The 27955-nt window shown below is 35.3% G+C and overlaps 1 protein-coding gene across 2 annotated transcripts in view; it reads right to left on the minus strand.

The window, feature by feature from the left end:
- Sema2a (Semaphorin 2a) overlaps positions 1-27955 on the minus strand; it is a 515491-nt gene that overhangs the window by 12870 nt on the left and 474666 nt on the right. For both annotated transcript variants that reach the window (XM_065367946.1, XM_065367944.1), the window contains 2 exons: positions 3262-3369; positions 2913-3183 (listed from right to left, as the gene is read on the minus strand). In XM_065367946.1, the coding sequence (XP_065224018.1) occupies positions 2913-3183; positions 3262-3369 (379 nt within the window). The remainder of the gene's footprint in view (positions 1-2912; positions 3184-3261; positions 3370-27955) is intronic.

Below are 27955 nucleotides of genomic sequence, written 5' to 3' on the forward strand. Positions count from 1 at the left end.
CGAGCCGTTTACACGAGACGAGGGGCAACAGGATGGAAAATTCCGATGACGACCGGAGCGGGCCTCTCTGTACGTCTATTCAGATTGTTCATAAGGTGTAAAGAGACTAAGAGAGAGAGACGCGAACGCGTTGCTAGAGTCGACTTCGAGTTGCAGAAATAGAATTTTTGCTTCTCTTTGTCAGCTTTAGCGAGCTACAAGCTATGTATGTATTACTCGTTCGTGTACAACTCGGAATACAACAGGGGACTTGCAAAGTACAGAAAAAGGAATACAGACAGAGACAGGAAGATGGCGGCGGAAACGTTGACAAATTCATTCTGCTTTGTTGCTTGTTTTAGTCGTGCTGCCTTGCGCCATCGTCCCCCTTTCACTTTTAAACTGTTAAAACTTCTAACAAATCGTTGCTTTTTTGTTGTATGCGAAAAATAAATTTTCTCGCCCGCGTTTCGTTTGCCAAAAGAATCCGGAAAGAGTAAAATTTAATAAACTTTCACAACCCGAGACCAATTTCAAAGAGACGAAGGGCGAAGTTAATAAAATATTTTCACGAATAAAGAAGATTTCTTGAATAATTCATTTCAAAAAAAAAAAAAAGTAAAGAAAGGGAAAAGAGGAGGAAAAGAATAAAGCGCAAAGAAAAAGCACTGTCATGTACATACCAAACAAACATCCTGCTTGTTAACATACGCACACATAAACACCGTCAAAAAATATGCACGAATAAGTAATTCGAACTTTTCTTTTGAATTTTATCTCGTCCAAATATACTTACTCGCGACGAATGTAATTTGTAATTCGAATATTTTTCGATGGTACTTTTGTTTTATTATAAATTACGTAAACTCGAAACAAGGCGAAAAAAAAAAACTTGCAAAAAGTCGCGAAAACGACGACGACGAAACGCTTAATTGCCTAAGAAGAAAAAAAATATACAGAGCATCTTTTTTTTGGAGCAATTTTCAGACGAGAAAAATGTTTTACGATTACCATCGGTGAAAGTTTTTTAATTTTGTTCTACCCTCTTTACTCAAAAATAACAGTCTTGATTCGAAACATACTCGAAAAACTTGAATCTATCACGACTATAGTGGAGGAAAAAAAACAGAAAACCTTCATTTGGTTTGAAAATTCTCAGTCCTTACGGACTCGTAAAATGACTACGAGTAGGTATAATTATGATAACGATTGCAACGTGAAAAAGACCTAAATTTCGACAACTTTTGTCGTCAAAATATACGCATTATTTTACTAGCAGAACAAAAAGGTTTCATTGTATCTTCAACAAAAGGTCACTCATTCTTCGCACTGACCAACACTGGCAAAACTTCAGACTTGTATGGCAGTCTTCCAATTTTTTCACAAAGAACATTATACTCTTTGCAGATATTTGGTGCAAATTCACTGATACGATGAACCCTTCTAGTATATGTACACAGTATAATTTTTTGGCCAAGTTTGCACCTAAATTGATATGATTTCCAAGAAGGATTTTGTCGTGCATATGATGAAGATGGTTCTTATTTTTTCGGTGTGAAATAGTTCCAAATTCTAATAGGTATCTGAATTCATCTTTTTGGCGTTGCAAATCTTTTTATTCTTACTTTACCTAACCTAACCTAACAAACGATAAAATAATTTGTTTTTGTTTCTGGAAAAATGAAAAAAAAAAACAATCCAACCAGCATTGTACTGAAAGACTCCTCTATTTTCCTATATTTTTTTCATTGTATCGTGGATGGAATCTGGCCCAAATAAAAAACATAGGCAGCAAAATTTTACTACTCGTGGTTGGATTTAAGAAGCACCTACTTGGTTTGAAAAATTCCATAAAAATAACCCTTACTTGTAATCCTTCATCATAGCTTGCCAAAGGAAAATGATCAGCTCTGATTACTGATCAGGTGTGGTCAGATCAAGTCATATAATTTTGTTAAACCCTTCAATCATTTCTCATCTGCAATATTCATGGAATAACACCACCTCAAAAATCAAAATGAAAAAGACAGCCCCTAATTTTGTATTTTCTAATTTTAGGGTTGGTAACCCAACTTGAACCTGTCAGGCAAAGTATTCCACAAAATTTCTTAGAACCATCTGATTTCCTCCCATGTCTGATATCTTCTTAAAATCTGGCATCAACTCTGCAGGTTCAGGCACTCAGATGCGTGAGGAACTCATACCAGCTCACAAGCATTATTACATTTGACAACCTACATTTTCGCATGGAGGATAATACGATGCAACTAATACATCTTTCCATATTATGTTTTTGGTAAGTACACCCACAAACGTTTGTTTCTCATTAACCATCATATTCTTGACATTTCAGTCATACTTAACATCTCATCGCACCTAACCACATTCCTCCCATTACTTCCATAAAACACGCGCCATTCATCGAATCATAACGTACCTACAGAAGCTCGGTAATACTCGTAGCATAATCGTCGTTGCCAGCACGAATAATTAAAAGACCATAGTTAAACGTTACTCGAAAACACCAAAATCCCTCTCTTCTTATAAAAATAATTAGAATTCATCTGTCTGCTCGACTCGTGCGTTCATTGTTGCACGTAAACATTCGTCCTGGTGAAACGATGCTGCAAAAGGGAAATAATCCGGTACATCTTCACGGTTCGTTTAAAATTACTACCATCTTTTAGGAATTTCAATTTATGACGAACAATTATCGGTAATTAAAAATTCCGCCGCATCTTTCACCCCCTCCCCCTTCATCATCATCGCCTCCCTCTTTTCTATTCCGCTCATTCATCATCATCCATTAACTCGAGCAGAAGTATAGACGATGATGATGACGACGACGACGTGCGATTAATTCGAAAATCATCCAGACTATATATACGTGAATATCAACAAGAGCTTATCGTAAATCCTCGATAGGTACTTACTGTCCAACCATTTCGAATCGTATTTCAAAGTCCTCTTGTAAGAAAAGGCAGTCCGACCGGTGGTCAAATTGTGTAAATCGGTTCGAAATATCACCGTGTCAGCTTTAGTGAATTCGGCAATCGTGCCACTGTACAGGGCTGGTAATTCTCCTGGGTTTCCTTTCTCTACCCAAATTGCAGTAGCATTATCATTAGGATCGTAAGGACATTTCGCAACACCTGATCCGATCCCTGGTACGTGTTCGTGTCTTGGTAAATGAGTCAGATTGCTCTGCAGAACAAATGCATCGTGAAGAGCCAATCACATGTCACGTACTATAAATGATTAGAAAAACTATACTGTACTTACGTATACAACCCAATCTTTCGGATTATGAGCATTTGTACCGCAAACATACAGTCTGGAGCCATCTCCCATTGGCTGAATTACACGAATATGATTATGGCAGTCGAAATTCTGTAACACAAGAAGGAAAAGAAAAAAATCAACACATCGTTTATAAATCCTCTAGCTCATTAACAAGTTGACAAAAGTCACGCAATACAAATATGCTACCTGATTAGCTTCAGGTTCGGTATACCTAACGAAGATAAAATATTTAACACGAGTTTTTCAAGTATGAATTAATACCGTCACGAGATACCCCCCTCCCCACATCTACTCCATCTTATTGTGTACATAATCCTCCGCTACTATGTTATCCTATAAGAATAATATTATATTAAATTAAAAATGCCACACGTAGGAGAACGAATAGAATAAAGCATTTCCATCTACAGCCAGCTATCTCTACCAACTGCATGAACTGTGGTTTGAATTTTTTTGTTATTCTTATGCAACATGGTCAAGTTGTCATAAAATGTCGTGAATACGTAAACCGGAAAATAAACACACGTTTTATTTCATTTTTATGGATGATGATACTTAATGCATCATTAAATGAACGCATATCTCTAGGCACTCAGTCTGCTGTCTGCACACCTACTTATGGAGTAATCATTCATACATGCTTAAGCATTCTGTTCTGACATATGAAAATTATCCATGATGCATTGTGAGGACTATCAAATGAATTGTAATTGCCTTATGAGCCCCAGATTTTGGTACAAATTTTCAAAAAATATATTTAATACCTACCTTCATGTTAATAATTTTTATAAGGATGCCAGAAACTAATTTTGAACGAATATTTTCAACAACGAATGGGCAGTGATTTAAATTTTAAAAATATACATTGGTTCATCTAAAAATTTTAAAACTGGAATTCAGTTTTTTCAGCTCGAAGATCGATTTTGATAACAGGGAGAGATGTCCCAGCTTTACAAGTGAGCAGCTTGAATCAAAATCATATTATAAGAATTATTCTGGACTACCCAAAAATTCGAAATTTTATGGTTTAATATGAAGAGGGAGGACAAGGTGCATCAAGAATTCGAAAAAAAACGGGCGAGCTTGAAATGTACATACCAATTTGAGTCTACCAGCACGCTTCCTTCTACCCACCCGTCACCCCATCTTTTCCATTTTTTAAATTTCTTATTTTTTGAATAAAAAAGTGCCTAAATTTGTGAAATTTTCAAACAAATCTGTAATTTGCAAATAACTAAAATTTTTTAAAACTAAAAGTTCTGTTTTTTTAAACCCAAGAATCCCGTTTTTTTTTTAGCCAAAATTGCTCTCAAGCCTCACTTTTTTATTCAAAATCGCCAAAAAGATCTTCCTTTTTTTGTTAATTTGTCATTGTATGTATTTTTGAATTGTTCTATTTTTAATTTGGTTATTTTTCGAGTTCGTTCATTTTGTATTTTTAATACGTACTTACATATGAGAAATTTCAACAACTTGAATAAAATGTAGTGATGGTTTAAATTGATGAAAACGTATATGTACCTACTTCAATGTAAAAAATTACAAAGTCCAAACCAACAAAATAAAATTTAAAAAATGAAAAATTGATCGGCGGGGGGGGGGGGAGAATTTTAGAAAGGTAGTCATTTTCGGCCAACAAATTCCATGTAGACACTCAAACAATGACTTTTTTTTGTCAAGTTTGGCATAAATATGAAACCTTCTTCGTTGACTACGAAAAATTCAGTCTTTTTTGATAAAAATTGAGACGTTTTGACAATTTTGACAAAAAAAAGGGGATATTTTGACAATTTTTGCAAGAATTGGAACTTTTTAGAATTTATGTAAAAAATTGACCATTTTGGCAATTTTGAAAAAAATCAGGACTTTTTTCACAATTTTGTCTAAAAATGAGACTTTTTGACATGCATATTTTGGAAAATGAAGACTTTTCTGAAAATTTAGCAAAAAAGGGACATTTTTTGGTAATTTTGAATAAATCACTTTTTCAACGAAAATAATGACTTTTGACAATTTTGGTAATGATCAGGGCTGTTTTACAGAAAAATCAGAACTTTTTTGAAGAAAATTAAGACGTTTTGACAATTTTGACAAAACTCAAAAGAGCGATATTTTGACAATTTTTGCAAGAAGTAGGACTTTTTTTACAATTTATGCTAAAAATTGGTCTTTTTGACAATTTTGAGAAAAATGAAACCTTTTGGATTATTTTGAAAAAAATTGGGAATTCTTACTTATCAATTTTGACAAAAAATCAGGACTTTTTTCACAATTTTGACAAAAAAAGAGGATATTTTGACAATTTTTGCCAGAATTAGAACTTCATTTCAGTTTATGCTGAAAATTGTCTTTTTTAACAATTTTGAGAAAAATTAGAACTTTTGAATCATTTTAACAAAAATTATGACTTTTTTCACAATTTTGGCTGGAAATGAGACTTTATGCACACTTGGAAACAGTGAGGACTTTTCAGAAAATTTGGCAAAAATGTTTTTTTTTGGTAATTTTGAAAAAAATCACTTCTTTGACAAAAGTTATGACTTATGACAATAAATAATCAGGACTGTTTTACAATTTTGGCTGAATATGAAACCTTCTTCGTTGACTTCGAAAAATTCAGACTTTTTTGATAAAAATTGAGACGTTTTGACAATTTTGACAAAAAAAGGGGATATTTCGACAATTTTTGCCAGAATTAGGACTTAATTTCAATTTAAGCTAAAAATTGGGGTTTTTTAACAATTTTGAGAAAAATTAGAACTTTTAGATCATTTTGAAAAGAATTGGAAATTTTTAACAACTTTGACAAAAATCGTGACTTTTTTCACAATTTTTTGCATGAAAATGAGACTTTACGCACATTTGGGAAAATTGAGGACTTTTCAGAAAATTTGGCAAAAATGGAATCTTTTTTGGTAATTTTGAAAAAAATCACTTTTTCGACAAAAATTATGACTTCTGTCAATAATCAGGACTATTTTACACTTTTGGCTAAATGTGAAACTTTTTGACAATTCTGAGAAAGATCAGAACTTTTTGGACAATAAAACTTTTTTAACAATTTTGTCGAAAATGAGAACTTTTCACAAAAAATTTTGAAAAAATCAGGTATTCTTTTTGCCAATGTGGCATTTTTCAGATTCCTGAAAATTTTAGCTCTCTAACTCGAGTTTAAATCGTTCCCATACCCCCACCCTCTCCCTCGTTCTCAGAACAAATTTTTGCGAGAACCCTCTTCATGTAACTGATTCACTTGCATCTTCAATTAAAAAATAAATTATCCAGTCTTTCTATCTTTAAAGTTATTCCAAGTTCCCGAGAAAATCATAAATCTCAGTTGCTCAGTAACACTTCTTGCAATATTGGTAGGTAGTCCAATTCTCATCCCTAATTTACAACAATATCGAGCACATACGTCAAAACACAAGCAACCCAGATGTTTCCACGTATCCTCTGATGATGTTAAGTACGTATCTCGCCTCTCCTCGAATCATTTCCATCTCAAAGTAAACATTAGGCGTACACGTAAGGGTCGCATAGGCTGGCAATTACGACTCCGACGCTAATAATTCCCAACAACGGCGATTACAATTCTGCAATCCTCGTTCCAGTTCCAGCTTCATCGGCAATTATCGCACGAGGGAATTAAAATATATACTCGATATATACGTAACGTAAACGTACGAGGGGTATTCGGATACTTTCCCAGAGAGTGGATCGTTGTACCTATAAAGTGAGGAAGTGCCTGATGTGGCAAATTGTCTTCGAACGAGATATAGTACTAGGCAACTCGACTCGACCTTTGCGTTCGACTATTTTAAAAGGCGTGATTAGAGAATACGAAACGAGACGAGGACGACAAATTGCAATTCCCCGTTCATTTTTAATCCAAGTACCATTTAACCATAAAGTGAGAGAGAAAAAAAAACAAGGGAGGGTTGTTACAGTTCATAATATTTCTGCATCGAGAAGGGGTTCTCCATATACACTAAGACAGCTAAGTAACTTTAATAACGACGTTATCGATAACGCCAGGGTTCCCAAAGCATGCACGTTTCTTATCAAAAATCCTCCAAAGTTTGGGTATATTTTACCACCCTGAGTCTCTGAAAACGTCTTAAATAAGTTCGCTATTTCTACAATGATTTTAATTTTCTTTTCAAAAAGAAGCATTAAGATCGCTCGTGTCGGTTTTTACTAATAGAATTAATGGCCGAAGCCCTCTTCTCGGTGCATTTTTCCAGACGCCACCGAGTACACATTGCACACTTACAAAGCTGCAGAAATCTTAAATTGAGTATGGTATAAGAAGTTAAAGGTCTCTCTTTTGGCCACCCCGACTTTATACTAAATACTCGCTCATCCCCTAAACCGAGAGACTAATGGATTGCGAACAGTTAATTCAATTTGTTGCGTAAAACGTCGCTGACTCCTCGTGCTCCTCTCACGTTCTCTTAAACGATATACGAACGTACACGATCGCCTACTCACATATACAGTCTGATATTATCGTTTATGATTTATGGTAATAGTTTTCGAATGTACGAGTATTTCTCTCTTTTGTATACGCGTCTTTCTACATATTGTATATTAGTTATCAAAAAAGCCTCGTATTGTTGCCTGTTTTCATTATTTGAAATAGTATACTGTATACTGCACCACCGTTGTCGTTCTTTTATCTTTTTCTCTTCGTCTTCAGATATACGTAGTATATAGAACGCAATGCATTCCGTTATAATCTTACAAATGGATTATTTAAACTTTGTGATTTATATCGTTTCGATATAGTTCATATTTATAGAGAGAGAGAGGAAGAGAAAGAGAAAGAAAACAGCCCATCGACCGAGTAAAGTCACTCTTGACATAGATAAATGCCACTCCTCTCATAACCGAATGGAAAAAAATCCCCATTTCGAGACACTAAAAGGATATCGTAATTAATTGTCGTATGCGACTGTGAGATCTCTCGCGTCTCCGAAACCGCAAAAAACATGCCACCCTCGAGATACATACCTTTGCCTCTTTTAAAATAGCTACCTATAATAGTGGTACATCTTTAACGAGAAATTAATTTTCTTAAGTGAATCGAGCACAACCGCGAAAAGAAACAAAAAAAAAAATCGCCTTAAAACATATTTTTAATAATTTCCGCGTAGGTAACCAAACATTTGATGTTGAAGGGAAAAAATTACTCAACTTTGCCGAAGAGCTGTGGGAAAGAAGCTTAACGAGACAGTTGAGGTATTTCTTCGTCGTGAATAAGACGATGTCAATTTTATAAATTGAATCGCCTTTAGAGGGTAGTTCGTTTGTAAGAAAATTATAAATATTGCTAAATTCGAATAAGGATGTGAAGTGGACGTCGTTTAATCTTAGTTAGTGAATTTGTTTTATTGAATGGAGTTCACTTGATGTGCCAAAGTTTTGAAATTTTTCATATTTTTATGCTCAAGTTTTTCAAATTAGCACGTCATCGTTTGCTTCTGCAATTGTCGCACATTTTTCATGCATACTCGTACGTTTTGACTTGGGTTCCTCAGAAGTGTTCAAAAATACATCGGACAAAATCTTGGGTACCGAATTTCATCCTTCTATTTTATTTCAGGTGAATATTTGCAAATTTAAAGGTACCGAAATTTGATCAAATAGAAATAAACTAGGTACTTTTCGAAGTATTTTGGGGCAAGGAAGAGTGTTACAGCTATTAAGTAGGGCATTATCTAATAATAATGGATAAAATTTAAAAATCGGAATGCAAAAACTTAAAATTTGCAGTCTTTTGGAATTTACTATGACCGGGGGAGGGGGAGGGATGCAGGGAGGGGTGCGAGAATGATTTAAACTCGAGTTGGAGAGCTAGAATTTTCAGGGATTTGAAAAATGTTCGATTGACAAAAAGAAACCCTGATTTTTTCGACATTTTTTGTAAAAAGTCCTCATTTTCGCCAAAGTTGTTGAAAAAGTTTTAATGTTAAAAAAGTTCTAATTTTCCTCAAAATTGTCGAAAAGTTTAGCCATAAAACGGTCCTGATTATTGTCAAAATTGTCATAAGTCATCATCATTCTTGTTGAAAAAATAATTTTTTCAAAATTTCCAAAAAAGGCCCCATTTTTGTCAAAAAATTAATCAGTAAAAATTCCTAATTTTTTTCAAAATGATCCAAAAGTTCTAATTTTTCTCAAAATTGTCAAAAAGGCCAATTTTTAGCATAAATTGTAAAAAAGTTCTACTTCTTGCAAAAATTGTCAAAATATCGCTTTTTTGTCAAAACTGTCAAAACGTTTAAATTTTTTTTCAAAAAAGTTCTGATTTTTTTGTAAAACAGCCCTAATTATTTGTATTTACCAAAATTGTCAAAAATCATTATTTTCGTTGAAAAAGTGATTTTTTCAAAATTACCAAAAAATGTCCTTTTTTCGCCAATTGTCAGAAATGTCCTCATTTTTCGAAATATATGCACGTCAAAAAGTCTCATTTTTAGACAACATTGTGAGAGAAGTCCTGATTTTTGTCAAAATTAATAGATAAGTAAAAATTCCTAATTTTTTTCAAAATGATCCAAAAGTTCTAATTTTTTTTTAAATTGTCAAAATGGCCAATTTTTCGCATAAATTGTAAAAAGTTCTAATTCTTGCAAAAATTGTCAAAATATAACTTTTTTTGGTCAAAATTGTCAAAACGTCTTAATTAAGACTTTCTGGTCCATTTTGTCAAATATGCTTTTCAGAGAAAGAAAGAGGGGGAAGGTCGTCGATTTTTTGAGAATTTTTCTATTCGTAAAATTCAGCATTCGGATAAATGGCAATTCAGTATTTTCTCATCTGTGAAAGTGCATTCGGAGGAATGGTTTTAAGCTGTTTAGAAGCCTTCAGATTTTTTTTGGAAATTCCAATTTTCAAAACAATTTTATTAAGAACTGATCAAAAATGAACTTTGGAATTTACTTTTTCAAATTACGAGTACCAACCATTTCTTTTCATTTTTCACTCCCTTTCAAGCAAAATACAGGTGAAAACCACTACTTTTTCACTACTTTCACTACTTGTAGACACCCTTAAAATTTTTTTAAAAAAATGCTAAGACGAACCAAAACAACTAAAATAAAAACAATCGACACAAAACTCATCATCATTTTTTCACATCATAATTTATTTTTCAGGTGAAAAAAATCTGAAAAAGTTCGAAATTATGCCCTTTTTTTGACCTCTCGAGGCTCTCGAATCGATTGGCTGCGGCCTCGAACCATTTTAAATCCTACAGTATGATTTTAGAATTTTCCAGTTTTGGATAAAATGACCATCAAAAGGCCAAAAATGAAATTAAGCTGCCGTAAACTCGAACAAAACACCTTTGACGAACTTTAAAACGAAGAAGTAATTTTAATTAGTTTCGAACACTACATTTACCAAGTCAAGTCCTGTAAAGATCATCCTACTAACTCGCCATTCAACGAAGGAATTCTGCAACGATAGACACCTCTAAGTATTTTCTATAAAATGCCAATGCTGTGGAAAGAGGAAATGAAAAGGTTGACAAGTTTGTCGTATAAACAGTAAAAGCGCGCGAAGGAAGTAAATATTAGCTTTGTTGAGCCTGTATAAACACATTAAGCATCGAAGAGGGTTTTTTGCGGGATAAAGGCCATAAGAGAGATGGGTATTATGTGACTGGTGTGTACACGTCTTCGATATTGTATTGTATATTATACTCTATGCTCTATACCTATATATAGTCTAGAGAAGATGTTAAGTGAGTGAAATCTGCTAAAGGTGTTTGGTTTATTTGTCAGATCGCGTTAATTTCTTATCGTCCAAGACAGACCTTTTTTCACCCTTTCGTCTACGTTTTTGTTTTCTTTTCCACGAAGGCGTTAATTGAAGTCCATGCAAGAAATAGCGTGTAATAGATATATAAGATTTATTTTCTTATTTCGAATTTCGATGCTCGCTAAGGAACAGTCTAAAGTTATGTATTAACAGATAAATAAATTGGATTGTCTGCGCTCAACGCTGCGAGTAGGTAAATAAATGAAATTACCTGCTAATTATACTTATAATAAATGGTAGGCATACAAATTAGTATGTAGGTCTAGGTATGTAGATGGACGACTTTTTTTGAGCACACCCTCCCGAGTGTTGTGGTAAATGGTAAGGTTGATTTATAACGTTAGCTTTATTTAAACAACACGATTTTCGTGTAATATATGCGTGCCCTTTAGCTTTTCACTGTGAGATGGTTCGCATGTGGTATGTGTGGTTTTATGCGTAGGTAAGTTGGTCGCCACAACATTAGGACTGCGTAGGAATCTGGTTAAATAAGCGAAGAAAAAAGGCATATGCGACAAATAAAGACAGACATGCGGCGATTAGGTGGTTTATTTGTCGAAATTAATTAACGATAGGTCTAATAATTACTAGAAGAAAACTTTTCGCATAGTTTGCAAAAACGATATCAGGTAATCGATATCGGATGCGGTTAACAGTCTGTCGTATAAGCATATTTTTGCAGGCAGAGGCGTCTCGTAGCTAGAAATATGTACTTCGGAGTGTTTAAATCTGCGAGCTGAGTTTTACATGAAGGGCTCTTTTACTCTTGTATATATGTAGCTGTACTGTGTCTCGAACAATTAACCTTTTTTGATATGAAGTACGGTCGTTATTTTTCCGATTCAATTAACCGGCTTTGTTGCGGTTACCGCGAGAAGCAAAATAGCGAAAGTTTTTTCTCTTTTGAAAGCACCTCCGACGACGTCGCGTCGCCTTTGTCGGAGTTCTTTTTGAAGAAAAGTTTATCGTTAATCGGTGGATCGTAAAGTTCACGTAAAATGTTAATTGATCGCACGAGAAACGATAGGATGATGCGAAAATACAACCATACTCGCAGAAAAATCGAAATGATATTCATCTTTAGCCAAATTTTAAACGTAAATTCCATTTGTCAATTTTTGGTAATTTTTTTTTCAAAAGTTCAAATAAGCTTCCAAGTTTATTGAGCGACAACATTTTTTCCGACATTTTTCACGTTTAAATGATTACCCTGATGAACAACTGAACCAATTTTCATGAAACTTGAAATCTCACAAGTCTATCACAGTTCCTATAATGTCGGACTTTCGCCATGATCCAAAAGTTCGCAGCTTTCGAGCGTAATTGCAAATAAAATTGAGCTTCTGGAAATTTTCATGGGGTGACTTTGCACAAAATTTATTAAGAATTGAATCTCTCAGGAACGGTTGAACCGATATCAATTCTTTAATTTATGAATCAATTCGTTCGCGAAGGAGTCACTTATACGAATCAATTCGTTTGTGAATGATTCACAAACAATGATTCAATTTGTTCGTGAATGATTCATCAAAAGTTGAGTAAATGAATCGATTCGATCGCGAACGAGTCACTTATACGAATCAATTCGTTCGCGAATGATTCACCAAAAATTGAGTAAATGAATCGATTCGTTCGCGAACGGGTCACTTATACGAATCAATTCGTTCGCGAACGATTCACTAAAAATAATTCAATTCGTTCGTGAATGATTCACCAAAAATTGAGTAAATGAATCGATTCGTTCGCGAATGATTCACCAAGAATAATTCAATTCGTTCGTGAATGATTCACCAAAAATTGAGTAAATGAATCGATTCGTTCGCGAACGAGTCAGTTATACGAATCAATTCGTTCGTGAATGATTCACTAAAAAATTCAATTCGTTCGCGAATGATTCACCTAGAAATAAATCAATTTGTTCAATCGCTAATCGGTTGTGAATGATTCGATTCGATTTGATTCACTTCGCTTGAAAACAGATCAATTCCTATACAATAATTTCACAAAAACCGAATCATTCGTAAATTAATTCATCCGTTAGCGAATGATTCACTAAGAAATAAATAAATTAATTTAATCACCAATCGTTTGTAAATGATTCGATTCGATTGTAAACAGATCAATTCGTCCGCAACAGATTTTATTTCAAGAAAAACCGGTCTTCTTACGCTAAATGCGTGAGTGTTTTTTTTTTCTTGGAAACTTCAAAACAAAATATGAAAATTGAACATTTTTTCATTTTGAGGTCAATATTCCATTTGAGAAAGCAATACTCAGAACTGGAGGTAATTACCAACGATTAAAATAAAACGTCTGTTTTTAATTTAATTTCTCCAAGAAGTGTTTCAAACTCATCCGCTCCAGTAATTTAAATTTTCAAACTTCACCTCAACAATCGAAGAATTCTTCTATCATTTCTTCTTATATCAATGGTCTATCAAGAGCACAAAAAAGTCGTCACTTCGTCAATCCGCAAAGCAACCTTTTCGAATGCAGTCTTGTTAAAATTCATCAAAATTAATCTCATCCGGGTTAAAAAGTTGAAAATGAATTTAGCAGTTATCTCGTTCATCATAGTCATACCATGCTCCTACATGTACTCGTATGCGGGTATAAATAAAAATCTGCATTACGAGGCAGCAAAAAGTCACATTTATTCGCCTGTCAAACCGTTAAACTCGAAACATTCGTACCTACGTAATTATTCAAAGGAAGTCGGAGAAGTGAGGGTAGAAAAAATACGCTGATGAGGGTAACAAAACCGCCCAGAGACTTGGAAAAGGATAAAAAAATTTAATTATTTTAAAATGATTTACGAAACGTTTATTAGTCTCGGGTTTTTTCGTGATATTTAAACCATACATATAGGTATCCCTACCTACCTACCTACCTACCTACCTACTCACCAATGGCAAAAGTAGGTATACGAGAATACGCAAACATAAACAAAAAATAAAAATAAAATAAACGTTCGCCTGCGAAATTTCTCCAAACAAACAAAACGTTTCATTAAGAAATAATCATTAAGCTGCGGCTTTTGAAGGGAAAATACGCGACCCGGTCGAGAGAAAGTGGAAAAATCCTGGACGTGTACGAGCATTTTGACGGCACAAGGCGGAAAAAACACCCTGCTACTCTTGCCCAACTCGGCAGACCTGTAAAGAAGGAAGAAATTCATTTGTAACGTTTTTTTCGTACTTTAGTCACGTATATATATAAAAGTTGTAATTATATGCTGCGCACCACCGTCGCGTCGTGGGCACAGCTCCAGCTCCAGCTCCAACCATGATGCATATTAGCGACTGCGAAACGGTATTACCCGCCGAAAAAAAAGACAACTTTCCACTCTTTAATCGAGCCTGTCTACTTAGCCAGTGTAAACACGGCCTTTGAGGTTGTCCGAAAGGTTTTATGTGTCCCTGTCCCTGTCCCTGTCGCGCAAGAAGGGCCACAGAGGGTAAATGAACGTCGCACCAGAGAGCCAACGCAACGCAGATTATTTGGACAGGTGACTTACAACAGTTTTTTCCCTTAAAACCTAAAAGCGGGCTTTTTCAAATGAAATTAAACTCTTTGAGAAGATGAAGCTGCCATCGCACCCATCGAATCAATTTTTAACGGAGAACATTCTTCTTTGGCCGACATTTATCTTAATTATGGAAATACGCGAAGCGGGGATAGATTTTTTTTTACATCTAAATGCTTTGTAGTGCAGCCAACGAATCGTGATTTTTTTGTAAATTTTCTTAATGAAAAAGCTGTCTGTTTAGTATATAAACTATCAAACTTTATCGAATATAAATAGCAACGTTGAAGAAAAAATCAAAGGCCGGAGAGCAAAAAAATTCCCTTTATATATTTTAGTTTACTTATAGAGCTAGGAAAAGTATGGCATAGAAAAAACAGCCAAGTATAGTATTGAGAAATTGGATGAAAAAAATGGAAACATTCTGTTCGTTTTTTTTTTTTTTTTTTCAATGTACAATTTACCTTTTATATGAAAGAATTATTTACTTTAGATCACTGGGGGAGGGGGGAATAGAGACAGATACCTGCAAATGACGAGTGTACGTGTAAACATCAATTTTTAGGATGATTAAAACTAGGTATACCACAAAACAATGATGTGTGTTGACCTGTCGAACCATCTAACCCCATCCTACCTTAATGTACGAAATAAGCTATTCTCGTCTGTTATTATTAGTTGTATGCGAAGAGTTACAGTAGCTACACATATATGCAAAATGTTATATGTACCATTGTACCAGCACAGCCAATTAAAATAATGTTAACTTATAAAAGTTGTACTGTATTTTTTCTCAGTCGACGAGAATTTGACCATGTTGAGGTTTTTTTTTCTGGTTAACCGTTCTGGTTTTACATTCATGCGAGGAAGATATACTGTACACTGTACAGTATACCTTTTCTACTTGTAGTTTCTTTTGATGTCAATTCGAGCACATAATGTCTTTTGTTTTTGAAAAGTTGGGTAGTTAGATAGGTAGATTGGTGTATAGGTACCTACTTGCGAAGTTTCATGCGATACTTTTTGTGTCTAGGGATGCTTATTAATTGTTATAATATGAAAGTATGGTATTTACATAGAACAAAGTGCATCTTGTACAAACGTTCAAAAGAAAATGGTTGACTGAATTTTTTTCTGTATCAATTACGTAATGGGGTAAAATTTGCATTGTAATTATAATTGAACGATTTTTTTTGTGGTATGGAACGTGTCAGGTTATTAATTATTGTGTGATTATTCACTTTCATTTTGAAGAGTCTTTTGAAATTTTATATACTTTGAAAGGAGGTGTTAGCTTCATTTGTTTCAGTGATTATTTCTGCCTCTTTTTTTTTTTGACAATTTCTACGTCATCTTGGATCATTTTCTTTCCCTCGAGAACAATACGTACTATAAATTTCCTTCGTCTGCATCTTCCTCCAAAAAATTGTTACCTTTGGTTCTTTTTTAAAACTCGAAATTTGATCAAGATGATGTAGAAAGCTGGAATTTGGTTTGTATGAAAAAATGTCATATATGTATAGCAATTTTTTGAATATTCAAATCTACCCGTTCGCTTTCCATAAAAAACTAGTAAAAAAGATTTAAATAAGGTACATAGAAAATTGAAATTTGGTTTTTATTCTATTTTTCGAACTTCTGAATCAATTGGTGGTGGCTTTCAGTAGTTCTGAAGCCTGCAGCAGTTTTTGGATTTCCTATTTTCTTGAGGAGAAATTGTGTAAAAATAGTAAAATACAAATTTGAACAGACTTATTTCGAAAAATTAATTCTAAACCAATCCTAAGAATCATAAAAGCGGTTGTTGGAATGCTGGAAGCTCCAGAATGATTCGAATTCTTCAAATATCTTGTTGGAGGGTTGAAATAAACCAGAGAGCTATTTTTAATCAGTTTCAGTTGGAAAAGGATAGATTCAAAAAATTCAAATCCATGCCAAGAAGACAATGCTACATGTGCGGGCATATCAAAGTTACAACATTGGATCAGATCACTATCTTGTTGAAGCAGCCATTAGAGCCAACAACATAGGAAAGACAACTGAATGTAGAGAGATGCAGCTGAACAGCAACTCATTAAACGATTCAGTAACAAACTGGCTGCACAAAAGAAGAATGGAAATCATTGGAAAAGATCTACCGATAGAGGAGGATGTAGAAAAGGAGAGGGGAATGCCTGAAAACTATTGTACAGAGAGCAGCAGAGGAGGCATTAGGAAAAAGATCAAGTAGACAAAACCACAAAAAGCTGAAAATCTGGAATGACCAACTATCAAGAGAAGTGAAGAGGAAACAAAACCTTTTCAGGAAGTGGATGAGTTCAAAGAATGAACAAGACAAAGGAAGCTACAAAGAACAGTGCCGCAAGACAAGAAAGATGATAAGAGAAACATGGCAGGAACAATATGAAATGTTTATGGTGAACATGGAGAGGGATACATATAAACTGAAACCAAAAGTGTACAAAATAATCAAAAGAATATTGGAAGATAAGGTACACAGAGCCAACATTGCCCCACCACAATGCAAAAAAATGATTGAATACTATGTGAACCTATGGAGTGATCCCAACAATGAAGTCAAAGTGGCAAACCATGAGGAGAACAAGTATGAGCCATTCTCTTGGGAAGAGCTAGATGGAGCCTTGAAAAGCTCCAGAAATAGAAAAACCCCAGGCAGCGATAAGTTACCAACAGGCTTATTCAAGAACACCACAATAACCATTAAGAAGAGACTGCTAGATTTCTACAATAAAATACTATCAGGTGCTACCATACCCAAAAACTTCCGTACTGCAATTGTAATACCCATTTTGAAAAAAGGAGACCAAAATGACCCAGGAAACTACTATGGAATTAGCCTACTAAATGCTGCTTACAAAATACTTGCAAAGATGCTAGTGACAAGAATCTAGAGCCATGTGGAGCCAATAATATTGGAATGCCAAAATGGATTTTGAAAGGGAAGATCATGCATAGATGGGGTATATGCAACAAAGCTGCTGATGGAGAAGAGACAAGAATACAACCTAGAAACCCACATGTGCTTTGTTGATCTGGAGAAGGTGTACGATCAAGTACAAAGGAAGAAGTTGTTTGAAATCCCGAGGAAAATTGAAGTGAACGAACAAAATAGTACGCTTAATTGATGAAATATACATGTATAATGTAATAAGAGTAAGATCTGGAAGCATGTTGGAAGCAAAGAAGATAGGAAGAGGAGTAAGACAGGGATACCCAATGTCATGTAGTCTGAATTCGTTCGCGAATGATTTACCAAAAATTATTCAATTTGTTCGTGAACGATTTATCAAAAATTAAGTACAGTAAAAGCTCGTTATAACGCTGATTTCTTCTGGTCCCTGGACAGACCTTTTCACACAAAAACTTTTGCTTATAACGCGCTTTGGCTTACAACGCTCTTTTTCTCCGGTCCCTTGAAGAGCGTTATAACGAGCTTTTACTGTAAATGAATCGATTCGTTCGCGAACGAGTCACTTATACGAATCAACTCGTTCACAAACGACTCACTTATATGAATCAATTCGTCAATTCATTGGGGAACGAGTCACCTATACGAATCAATGCATTCCCAATCGAGTCATCTACTTTGACAACATGATTAAAGAATGGCTGAAATCCAAGCCAAAAGGGCTAGACATCAATGACACCCATGTTAATACCCTGCTATTTGTTGATGATCAGGTGGTCTTTGCTGACAACAAAGATGACTTGCAGAGAGCAATGCACAACCTTCAGAAAGTAGCTGATGAATATGGAATGAGAATCTCGTCGTCAAAAACAAAAGTGATGGCCTTTGAGGGGAAAGAACCAATACTCAGTAAAATCTTGTTGTAAATGGACTGCTAGTGGAACAAATTAAAAGCTTTAAATATCTCGGGTGTGAGCTTATCATATGAAGGAGAAGTCAACGTACAACTTATGATCAATAAATTCCTGAGAGTAAGCGGAGCGATAAACTGAGCCATTCCTCCAAGAAAAGTCAAGAGCTGAAATTTGAATAAGAATCTACAATATGCTGGCAAGACCAATGCTGCTGTATGTAAGTGAAACATGGACAATTGGACAATGAGAAAGGATATAAACAGCAGAGTAACCACAGCATAAATGAGATTCATGTGAGCCATGGCAGGACATACGAGATGAGATAGGAAAAGGAACAAAGACATCCTGAAGGATCTAGGAGCAGAGCCAATCATTAGATGAGTGAAAGATTACAGAAAGAAATGGCGAAAACATGTTGATAGAATGCCTGATGAACGGTACCCTCGAAAAGTCAAAGAATACACTCCAACTGGCAGGAGGAGTAGAGGAAGACCAAAGAAAAAACTTGATACATTGGCAAGCAACTCTTCTATAGTTTCCCAGATGGGCTGAACAGCTCACCAGGTCAAAGTTCAATGATGATGATGATGATGATGGGTATTTTTGCTGTTTAAAAATGATTTTCAATTCTCAAAAATTCATGAAAAATTGCCAAATTATTTTGAAAATCCGATTATTTGATTTGAGATTTTTTATTAATAATAATTCCTCAAAAAATGCTTATTTCGTTCAATTTATAGTCAAACTGTTTAAAATGTTCTGTTATGAGACATTATGGTGGCATTTCAAAGAACCTACCAGCTACCGCTAAAAGTAATTTTACTTCCAAAACTCGCAGCGTAAATTAGGCATCGTAATTTTCCCTCCACTTAAATTTGACTTCTAAATTCTTACTTAATCATACAATTGTCAAGAGTTAGGTATTACTGGGCTTATAAATTTCAACTCGAGGCACTTGAAAATCATAAATTGAGATTACCAACGCAAAAGAAAATCATTTCTACGATAGGAATACGAACCTAATGCATAAAAAACTCCATTATTACTACTCCATATATCTTACAACCATCAAAAGAACGTGTTGTGTTTAATTTTTACAAGTATAGTAGCGATTTGGTTTCATAAAAAGCATCGGTATGCATTTTTTTTCCTCCGCTTGTTTGGTTCATTTGTAAATATGGATGTGTTGGTGTTGTTGTATGTGGTCCCAATGTACCGTATTTAAATAAGAAAAACTGTTAGTGGCAGGCGTGTACCTACAGAAAGGTCGAGATTATTTATGAAGGTGCGCGGGTACATCAATGGAACGTGAGCGTGAATGGGAGGCGAAGGGAGACGTCGAAGACCGGAGAGGAATTGTTAAACACGGCTCTTAAACAAAGGGTTACCGAAAGGGAGAGAAATAATTAAAAACTGGGTGGTTATTTGTTCGAGGGATGATTACGCTAGATTTACAGCTTAAAAGTAAAACTGTTAGTTTTTCTCGTTTTTTTCTCTCTACAAACGCACACTGTATTTTACGTTGTGTTTTTTTGTGTGAAAAAAATTCCTTTATGCGGGTACACAGACACAGTGTACGAGACATTTTGTGACGAGATTGACGGTTATTTTCTTTTGGGATTTTTTTTTTCATGTTTCCAGCAGGGAAATTGTTTTGTTTTTGAAATTTGTTGCTGTTAATCTTGGTAAAATTGACGAATAGTCGGGGTATTTTTACAGTCGACTGAAAGTGGCTTCGATAGACAATGAATTAACCGTGAACTTCGACGTACTCTGTTTGCAACGTGGTGTACAGAAAATTGTTCAACGGTGGTGGATTTTTTTTTCACCGAGTTTTCGCGTATTTTGGCGAAGAATAGAGGAACAAAAAAAAGAAGGGAAATCCGATTACGTCGAGGATAGAAATAACGGAATAAATTATTTTAATGGGGTTTTGGTTTTCTTAGCCGGAAAAGACTTACGGTGGCATATGTCTGGAAAGGTTAGGCGTTATACATTATACTAGGTATAGTATTGGTTGCCAACTGTCGTCGTAAATTTCAACCGAAGCTCTAATCTCGCCAACCATACGTGATGTCCGCGATTTGGGTAAGCGACGGTAATTTTCAGCGAATACGTCAAAATATCCTACATGACTTGCTCACGTACTCGTTATTCCAGCCTTTGTCACTTTTGCAGTCAGCGCTGTGTCCAAGTTGGAGATTAAATTTTTATAAAAAGCCACACGTAAGGTGCAGGCTGTGGCATTTGTACATACCTTTTGCATTTCGATCGAATGGACGTGAAATTCGTTCGAATGAAGAGAAGATTATGTACTGACGGGGAAAGTATTTCAACCAGCTCAAAAATTTTAAAATACACCGCGAGCAAAAATTTCTGGCTCTGGAATTCATTTTTGGATTTTTGGAGTTTTTAAAAATTTTAATTTGATCCATTTCTCGTGAAAAAAATAAAAATTATCAAATTGACTTACAATTGAGTCGATTGGTGATGGTTTTAAACCGTTCTGGAGACCCCAGTGGATTTTAGCTCATTTATAACATTTTTTCGAAGATCACATGGAGGATTTGAAAATCTGTTTGAGGTTCCAGAACAGTTCGAAACCATCACCACTCGAATCGGAAGATCAAAAATAGGATACAAACCAAATTTCAGATCTTTTCGTTCGCGAACGATGAATTTTTCATTTTATTCAAAAATAATTGCTAAAGAGAATTTTGGAATTGAACGAGCAGAAATTTTTTTTGAAAATTCGTGCCTAACCGAGTTTATAGGTTTTGAATTTCATTTTTATCTTGCTTGAAAATTTTTTCAAAAACTGGAGAACCCAAAAATCCACTGGAAGCATAATTCGAAACCACCACCAATTGAACTGAGAGATCGAAAATATGATATCAAGCAAATTTTACACTTCTATGTCAATTTGATAAAATTTTGAAAATTTAAAAATCAATTTCAGCCTCTGAAATTTTTGCTGGTGGTGTATTTTGAGATCACCTTCCAATTCCTCTCTGTCCAGTTGAAAATAGATAATTTTTTTCTGGCGTTTTGGGTACTCCCCTTCTGAAAGATCGATTTAAGCTGGTGTAATTTTCGTCTCAAGTTGAGCCCACTTTTATCGTACCATTTCACCTCGAATTCGAACTCGATAAAAGAAACCCTCAGCGGTAAATTTTTAAACAGCTTAAGAATAAAATTATAATAAAACATTTCATCATTTCTGGTCGATTTCTTTAGAGAACGAGTTTATACAAGCTAAGCGTTATGCACGCCGACGCTTTAATAGCGAGAACCTCCTCTGCTTATAGTTTTCCATACAAATTTAAACAATTCAAATAGTACCTGCTTTGTTTTTAATTCCTTTTCTGAAAAACTTGACAATTTCTTAAAAGCGTCGGTAAAAACCCATAAACGCTGTTGTACGCCGACGAAGAGAGAAACCCCTACGTTCTTATCCAGGAGTTGGGCTGGATGAGGAAAAAACGCACCAAAATACAGCGTCATCCTTCATCGTGCTATATCGGGCGGCGCGGGGGGCGGCGTTATTCCTCACAGAGCAAAGCTCAGTTATGCCTAAAACGTAAGCTAAGAAGCAGAAAGTCAAACGTCTCGTACAAACTTTTAACACGAATACTTTAATTAAATTTCGCATAATTATTTGACGCGGCGGCGCAACGGCGGCAAAGAGTGAAAAAAAAAATTACGCCATGGAAACCCCTAACTTCCATTAGCCTTTGCTGCAACTTTCCAAATTACCACTTGTGTCTTTTAATAACGAAAAAGAAAAGACCGCCAACGGGAATAGTCATAAACGACGCAGGTATTAAACTTGGTGGATATATAAATATATATTGTAGAAAATGCACAACGGCTAGAATGAGAGAAAAAAAAATGAAGAAAAAATGGCGAGAAGCCCGCGAGGAAATACTAGAGTGATTTAATATGTAAGAACGCCAACCAGCAGTGCGCATAGGGCAAGCCCGAGAGAAAGACAGAAGTATACTATAAGGATGAGGTGGATAGAAAAAAGTAGCTGTTAAAGTGAGGGTAGCCAAAGGAAATTTAAAAGAAGTTTTTCGGCTAAAAGTGAGGGTTAGTCTCCGAGGAGTTGAGTGTATGAAAGGGTAAGTAGGTAACTTTCAAAGCATAATAGGTGGGAAAACTTTTAACTCGCGGATCTAACTTTAACCGAGCAACGATTTCCGCCCCATATATATACTAAAGCTGAACAAAAGAGAACCGCGTATACTCCATGAGTCGAATGAGATTATAAATACCAGTGATTACATTAAATGAACTGGAATATATTATTAAAATGATATGCTAGCGGCTTGAACCGCGTACTTTCGTCATCTCACACAGCCAGCCGTACAGATCACTCACATACACTTTTCGAGGATGTTGTACCACATCACTCGATAACGTCTATTTCCTATCCGCAATTCCCATAAGATATGCCTTAAACCTATACATGCCATATTACGTATGTATACAGGGTGTGGTGAAAGTACCTCCCAAATTTTGAACCGTTTTGAATAAATTTCACAAATTTCTCATGCGAAAAGTTGGATTGAAAAACTGTACGTTGAATGAGTTACAGCTATTGAAAAAAAAATTGAATCTGAGCCATCACTCACTTTGAAATTTGACAAATCCTTGGAGCAAGTGTATGGATTTTCAAAGCCCAATTTGAAGATAGGGGAGCAAAACTTCACGAGGACGGAGGTACCGATTTTGAAATTTTTTATAGAAATTTTCGTACTTTATGAACAAATTTTGGTACAATTTTTGCAGTTTCGTACTAGCTAGTTCAAATTCGTATCACTTTCATACTGGTAGACACCCTGAATTTTCACAAATTTGTGCATAAATTGATTAAAACGTATATTGCAGTTCATAACAACTCAATTAAAATATAAACCCAATTTAAATTTTCTGCCCTATTTTAATCTTTTGACTTTTTTTTTTTTTTTTTTTTTTTTTTTTTAATAGGAAACACGTAAGTTGAAAATTCAAAAAATTTCAAAAATCGAAAAATTTATTTCAGCACCTAAAATTTTCTTTCTGATGAATTTTCACAAATTTTTTTGATTTGATTTTTATTTGGTTCAAAAAAAATTGAAACGAGCTATAAACAATGAAATTAGGTATGGTTATTTTGTGGCTCATCTGAAAATTTGAGCCCATAACCACTTCACTTTTAAAAACTAAGCTCATAACAACTAACGTTGATGGCTTTGGTTGCATTTAACAAAAAAAAATATCACCAGATTTGAATTCAGCACCCCAAAAAACCGTGAAATTGATATACATGACTCTATGGTTTCAATTTTCTCAAAATTTCACCACTCCCCCCCCCACTCAAATCGCTACTTCCGTTGATTTCTGAAAAATCATCATTTACTAGACCGAAAGGAATTTTCCACAGAAGCTAGTTGAATCGGTCAGTGCAGAAAGGTAACAAGTCACATTTTTGAAAAAATTTTTTTTTGCGGAAATGGGGGTTTCAAAGTATGGCGGATCGACTGGTGATGTCAGATTTCCGCAAAACTGCCGGGAAAGTGGTATTTGGGCGCAGAAAAAAGGCGGATCCGCATTTATGACTTTTTTGTAAAATTTTTTAAATTCCTTGAAAAATAACTAACATTTTTGAGAAGACCATTTTTTGAAATTTAAGTTAATCTCTGAACTGAAAAATGATGAAAAAATTAACAACTTCGACAAAAAGTCTTAGAACTCAAGGGGTTTTTGGTCAATTTAAACGGGATAGCAGTCTAAATGATGTACTTAGATGTAGAATCAAGCCCCATTCGTGCCCGAGAAATTTCGAAAGAAATTTTGTCAATTCAGTGCAGAAAGGGTCTAAGTCCCATTTGTTTAGGCAGCAACAGCACTGGCGCACGTGAATATTTTTTTTTGGAAACTGCGCTAAAAGTTGTGTCTTGGGGTCCTCTTTCAATGACCTTAAGCATGTTTACTGAAATTTTTTGATTTTTGAATGAATCAGTTTTTTGTTATTCCTGAAAAACGCAAAAATGGACTTGTGCCCTTTCTGCACTGACCGATTCAGTTCACTGAAGCGCGATTCCACTTAAAACTACCATTTCACATTACTCAAATTATTCAGGGGGAAATTATGAAAATAGACTGGGTGGGGGGGGGGTGAATATGAAGAAGGGGGCTAAGGGGTGGTATATCATGATGCATATCGATTTCATGGTTTTCGACCTCACTGAGTACGAAATTAGCATTATTTTTTATGCTACTGGGAAAAAACTCAAGAAAATTGACTAATTTTGAATTTTAAGATCAAAATAGCTGATCTCAAGATCAGAGCAAAATCATTTATCAATGGTCAAGTCAAACTAATCGACGAATGTCATTTCTGGACCCCCCCCCAACATTCATTTCTTTCTTTCTTTCTTTTCTTTAGTTAGATCTCAAATCTGAGCATCCTAAATTCTAAAGGAAAAAATAATTTGATCTGGTCAAATCAAATTGGTTCAGTGAATATCTGAATCTAATTTGATCTGATCTGATCCAATCAAACCTGAGCATGGTCACACTAAACGAAAAAAATAACACTAGATGTGAACTCACCACTCTCAAAAATCACGAAATCTATAAGCATGACTTTATAGTTCAAATTTTCAAAAAAAAAATTTACCCCCCCCCCCTCCGGTTCGTAATCGATATTTTCTGGAATCCCATGCTGAATGTTCATCAGAAATTATTTCCCTCTAGAGCATTCCCACTTCGAACTGTAATTTTACCTTGCTAAATCAATCCATGGCATAGTTCTAAATATAGAGTGGAAGGAAGGGAGAAAGAGGGTGGGAGAGGGAGTTGAATATCATCATTAGGGTAGATTGAAAAAAAAAAACACAACCTGGATTTTGACAAAAAATTGATGGGGAAGTTTACTTTGAGTGAGGGACTACCCAGAACAATTTTGAGCTACCCAGCTGTTCAAGGGCTGAGCCAAGGGCCGCCAAAGTTTGGTCATTGGAATTTTTAATGGCAGGAAAGTGCTTTCAATCTGATGAAAAATTGTAATTTCCACAATCCATCAATTTTCAAACGCTAGGCAGAGGCCTAAAATTGGTCACGTCAGAGAGGTTCAGAAACTTGAATCTCAACTTTTGAGGGGGGTGATCGAAGGATAGCAAAAGGTTATCTATTCAAAAATGGCAAAAAACCACGATTTTTTCAAAAATGACTCAACTTCGAGGACCCCTGGCTCAGCATCCTGAACAGCAGAGGGCTCAAAATCTTTCTGGGTAGACCTCCCTTTCAATGTAAGTTTTTTGAATACTTAAGACGATGAATCTGGAGTTGAATCAAATCTCAAATAATCCATTTCAAAATATGAAAAAAAAAGTTGAGAGTGAAAATGAATCTGCAGAATGATCTTATTAAAATTCGCTCAACTATACACCAAGCACGACATCAAAAACGATTCGGATTCGCATTACCTGCCATCTATTTATACCTGGTCACACTCGATGTGGAAAAAATTTTCATACATTTTCCTTTACTAATTTCGCGTGACGAAATGGCTCACTGGCGAGAGAAAAAAATACCATCGAAGGGATACCATTCGCCAAGAATAATTATGAAACAAAAGCAACACATGGCGCCATCAAAAAGGCTTTGTTAAAAATATACATTTTTGAAAAGTCGTCTGGGTCGTTAGCATAAATTCAAGTTATTCGCCGAGTGAGAGAGTGAGTGTGAGAGTGAGCAAGAGGGAGATGCTACGTACTCGATAAAATGGTATGTTAAAGAGGTCGGCTTTTATGAGTGAGCCTGCGGTGTATTTTGCATTCTTGTTGAGTAAAATAAGGCCGCCGCATACCGAAACTGTGTAGAGTAAAACTGTCGCGGTTACGCCCTTAATTTCATGAAATTTGCCATTATTTTGGCCGGTAGTATATCAGGTATACGTAGGAAAAGTAGATAGATCAGTAGCTTAACCATCATTAACGATGCGTAGATGTATTATATATACCTACCTACCTACCTACCCTTTGCGGGGGTAACACATTCTTGGAAAATTTCAAATAATTACTTCCCCTCGTATAGTACGGTGCCTACACAGTTTTGGACCCTTGAACCGGAGTTCATTTTCAACTTGATGCTTTGTGGAACACTTTAACTATATAAATGTAATATCGTATACGTATACGGATATACGCAATACCGCTATATTACATATGAAAAATTTCCTCATCATCATATACAAAAGGAATTAATTTGAAATCGCGAAAATGCTTTATAACATCAAAACATGGGGGAGACGAGCGACGCCAACGTCGCCTGAGTTGCCCTCTTGCTTGACACACGCTTGCATGCTTTCCTGCATACACTACACAACATCCACGACGATGGAAAAAACAAACGAAATTTTCCATCCCTGTTGTTGCGTATACGCTGCACACGCCTTCATCATCATACAACTATGCTGCGCTGCTGCTATATACACCATTTAAACGTGTAAACGACGTGTCAGATTATTTAATAAAGCGCCAACCTGCACCACACATCACAACCAAACTTTACAACACTAAGCAGATTAAGCTTACGTCACAAACAGTATTTGTAATTAGTGAAACAGAACGCATCTCGTCGTATTCGAGCCTACTACGAGTACGTCGAACGTTGGAAGCTCTGTAGGGAAAGTGAGGCGAGCAGCGTCTCGTTCCTTCTTTCGAATTACTTCTGGTGTACGCGATGTGATGAGAAATGTGCGAATTCTCCTTCCGTCGACTCTCTGAATGCTGCAACATTCTTACCGAGAGAGCTTGGCTCATTCCCGAAGAAAAAAAAATCGCCGATTTGAACAGACAGTTCTATTTCAAAAGTTCATTTTCATTCGCCAACTTAACAAACTTAAGCTAACGGCCAAAGTTCATTTATCTGTCTGATTATCTGACAATCAATTTCTTCGTTTCTGTTGTCAGTTGTGCTCGGTATGCCGCTCATGCTTGCCCAACGTACAACTTGCAAGCATGCATGGTGTGTTGATGGTTGTTTGCCAAAATCAGAGAAGGTAATTCGCGAGCTATCTGCTTAATTGTGTAGAGAAATAGGCGACTTGAATAACATCAAGTTATTACATTAAAAAAAAAAATCCACATATTTTTAATAATGTGAAGGAACCAAAAAGTAGTCTTTGAGTCAAAATTAGTCATAAAGTAGGTATTTTCAATTTTTGTAGATAGTTCACAATTTGGGTAATTGTAGAGCTGACTAAAAACTGCACCAAAGAAATAATAAAATTTAGCGGCCTAAAAAAATCAGCTGGTCGGGCCAAAATCTAGCAAAGGACATCTCAATAGCCCACCCTTAAAATACTTAAAGATTTGAGTTGTTTTGACGAATCATAAAGATTTTTCATCGATTCAGTGGTTATCAACAAGTTTTCAATCACTTCCCAATAAAAGTACATGACATGAAAAATCGCAAACAAAAATA

Source organism: Planococcus citri, chromosome 5 (genome assembly GCF_950023065.1).
Source record: "Planococcus citri chromosome 5, ihPlaCitr1.1, whole genome shotgun sequence".
NCBI classification, from domain to species: domain Eukaryota; kingdom Metazoa; phylum Arthropoda; class Insecta; order Hemiptera; family Pseudococcidae; genus Planococcus; species Planococcus citri.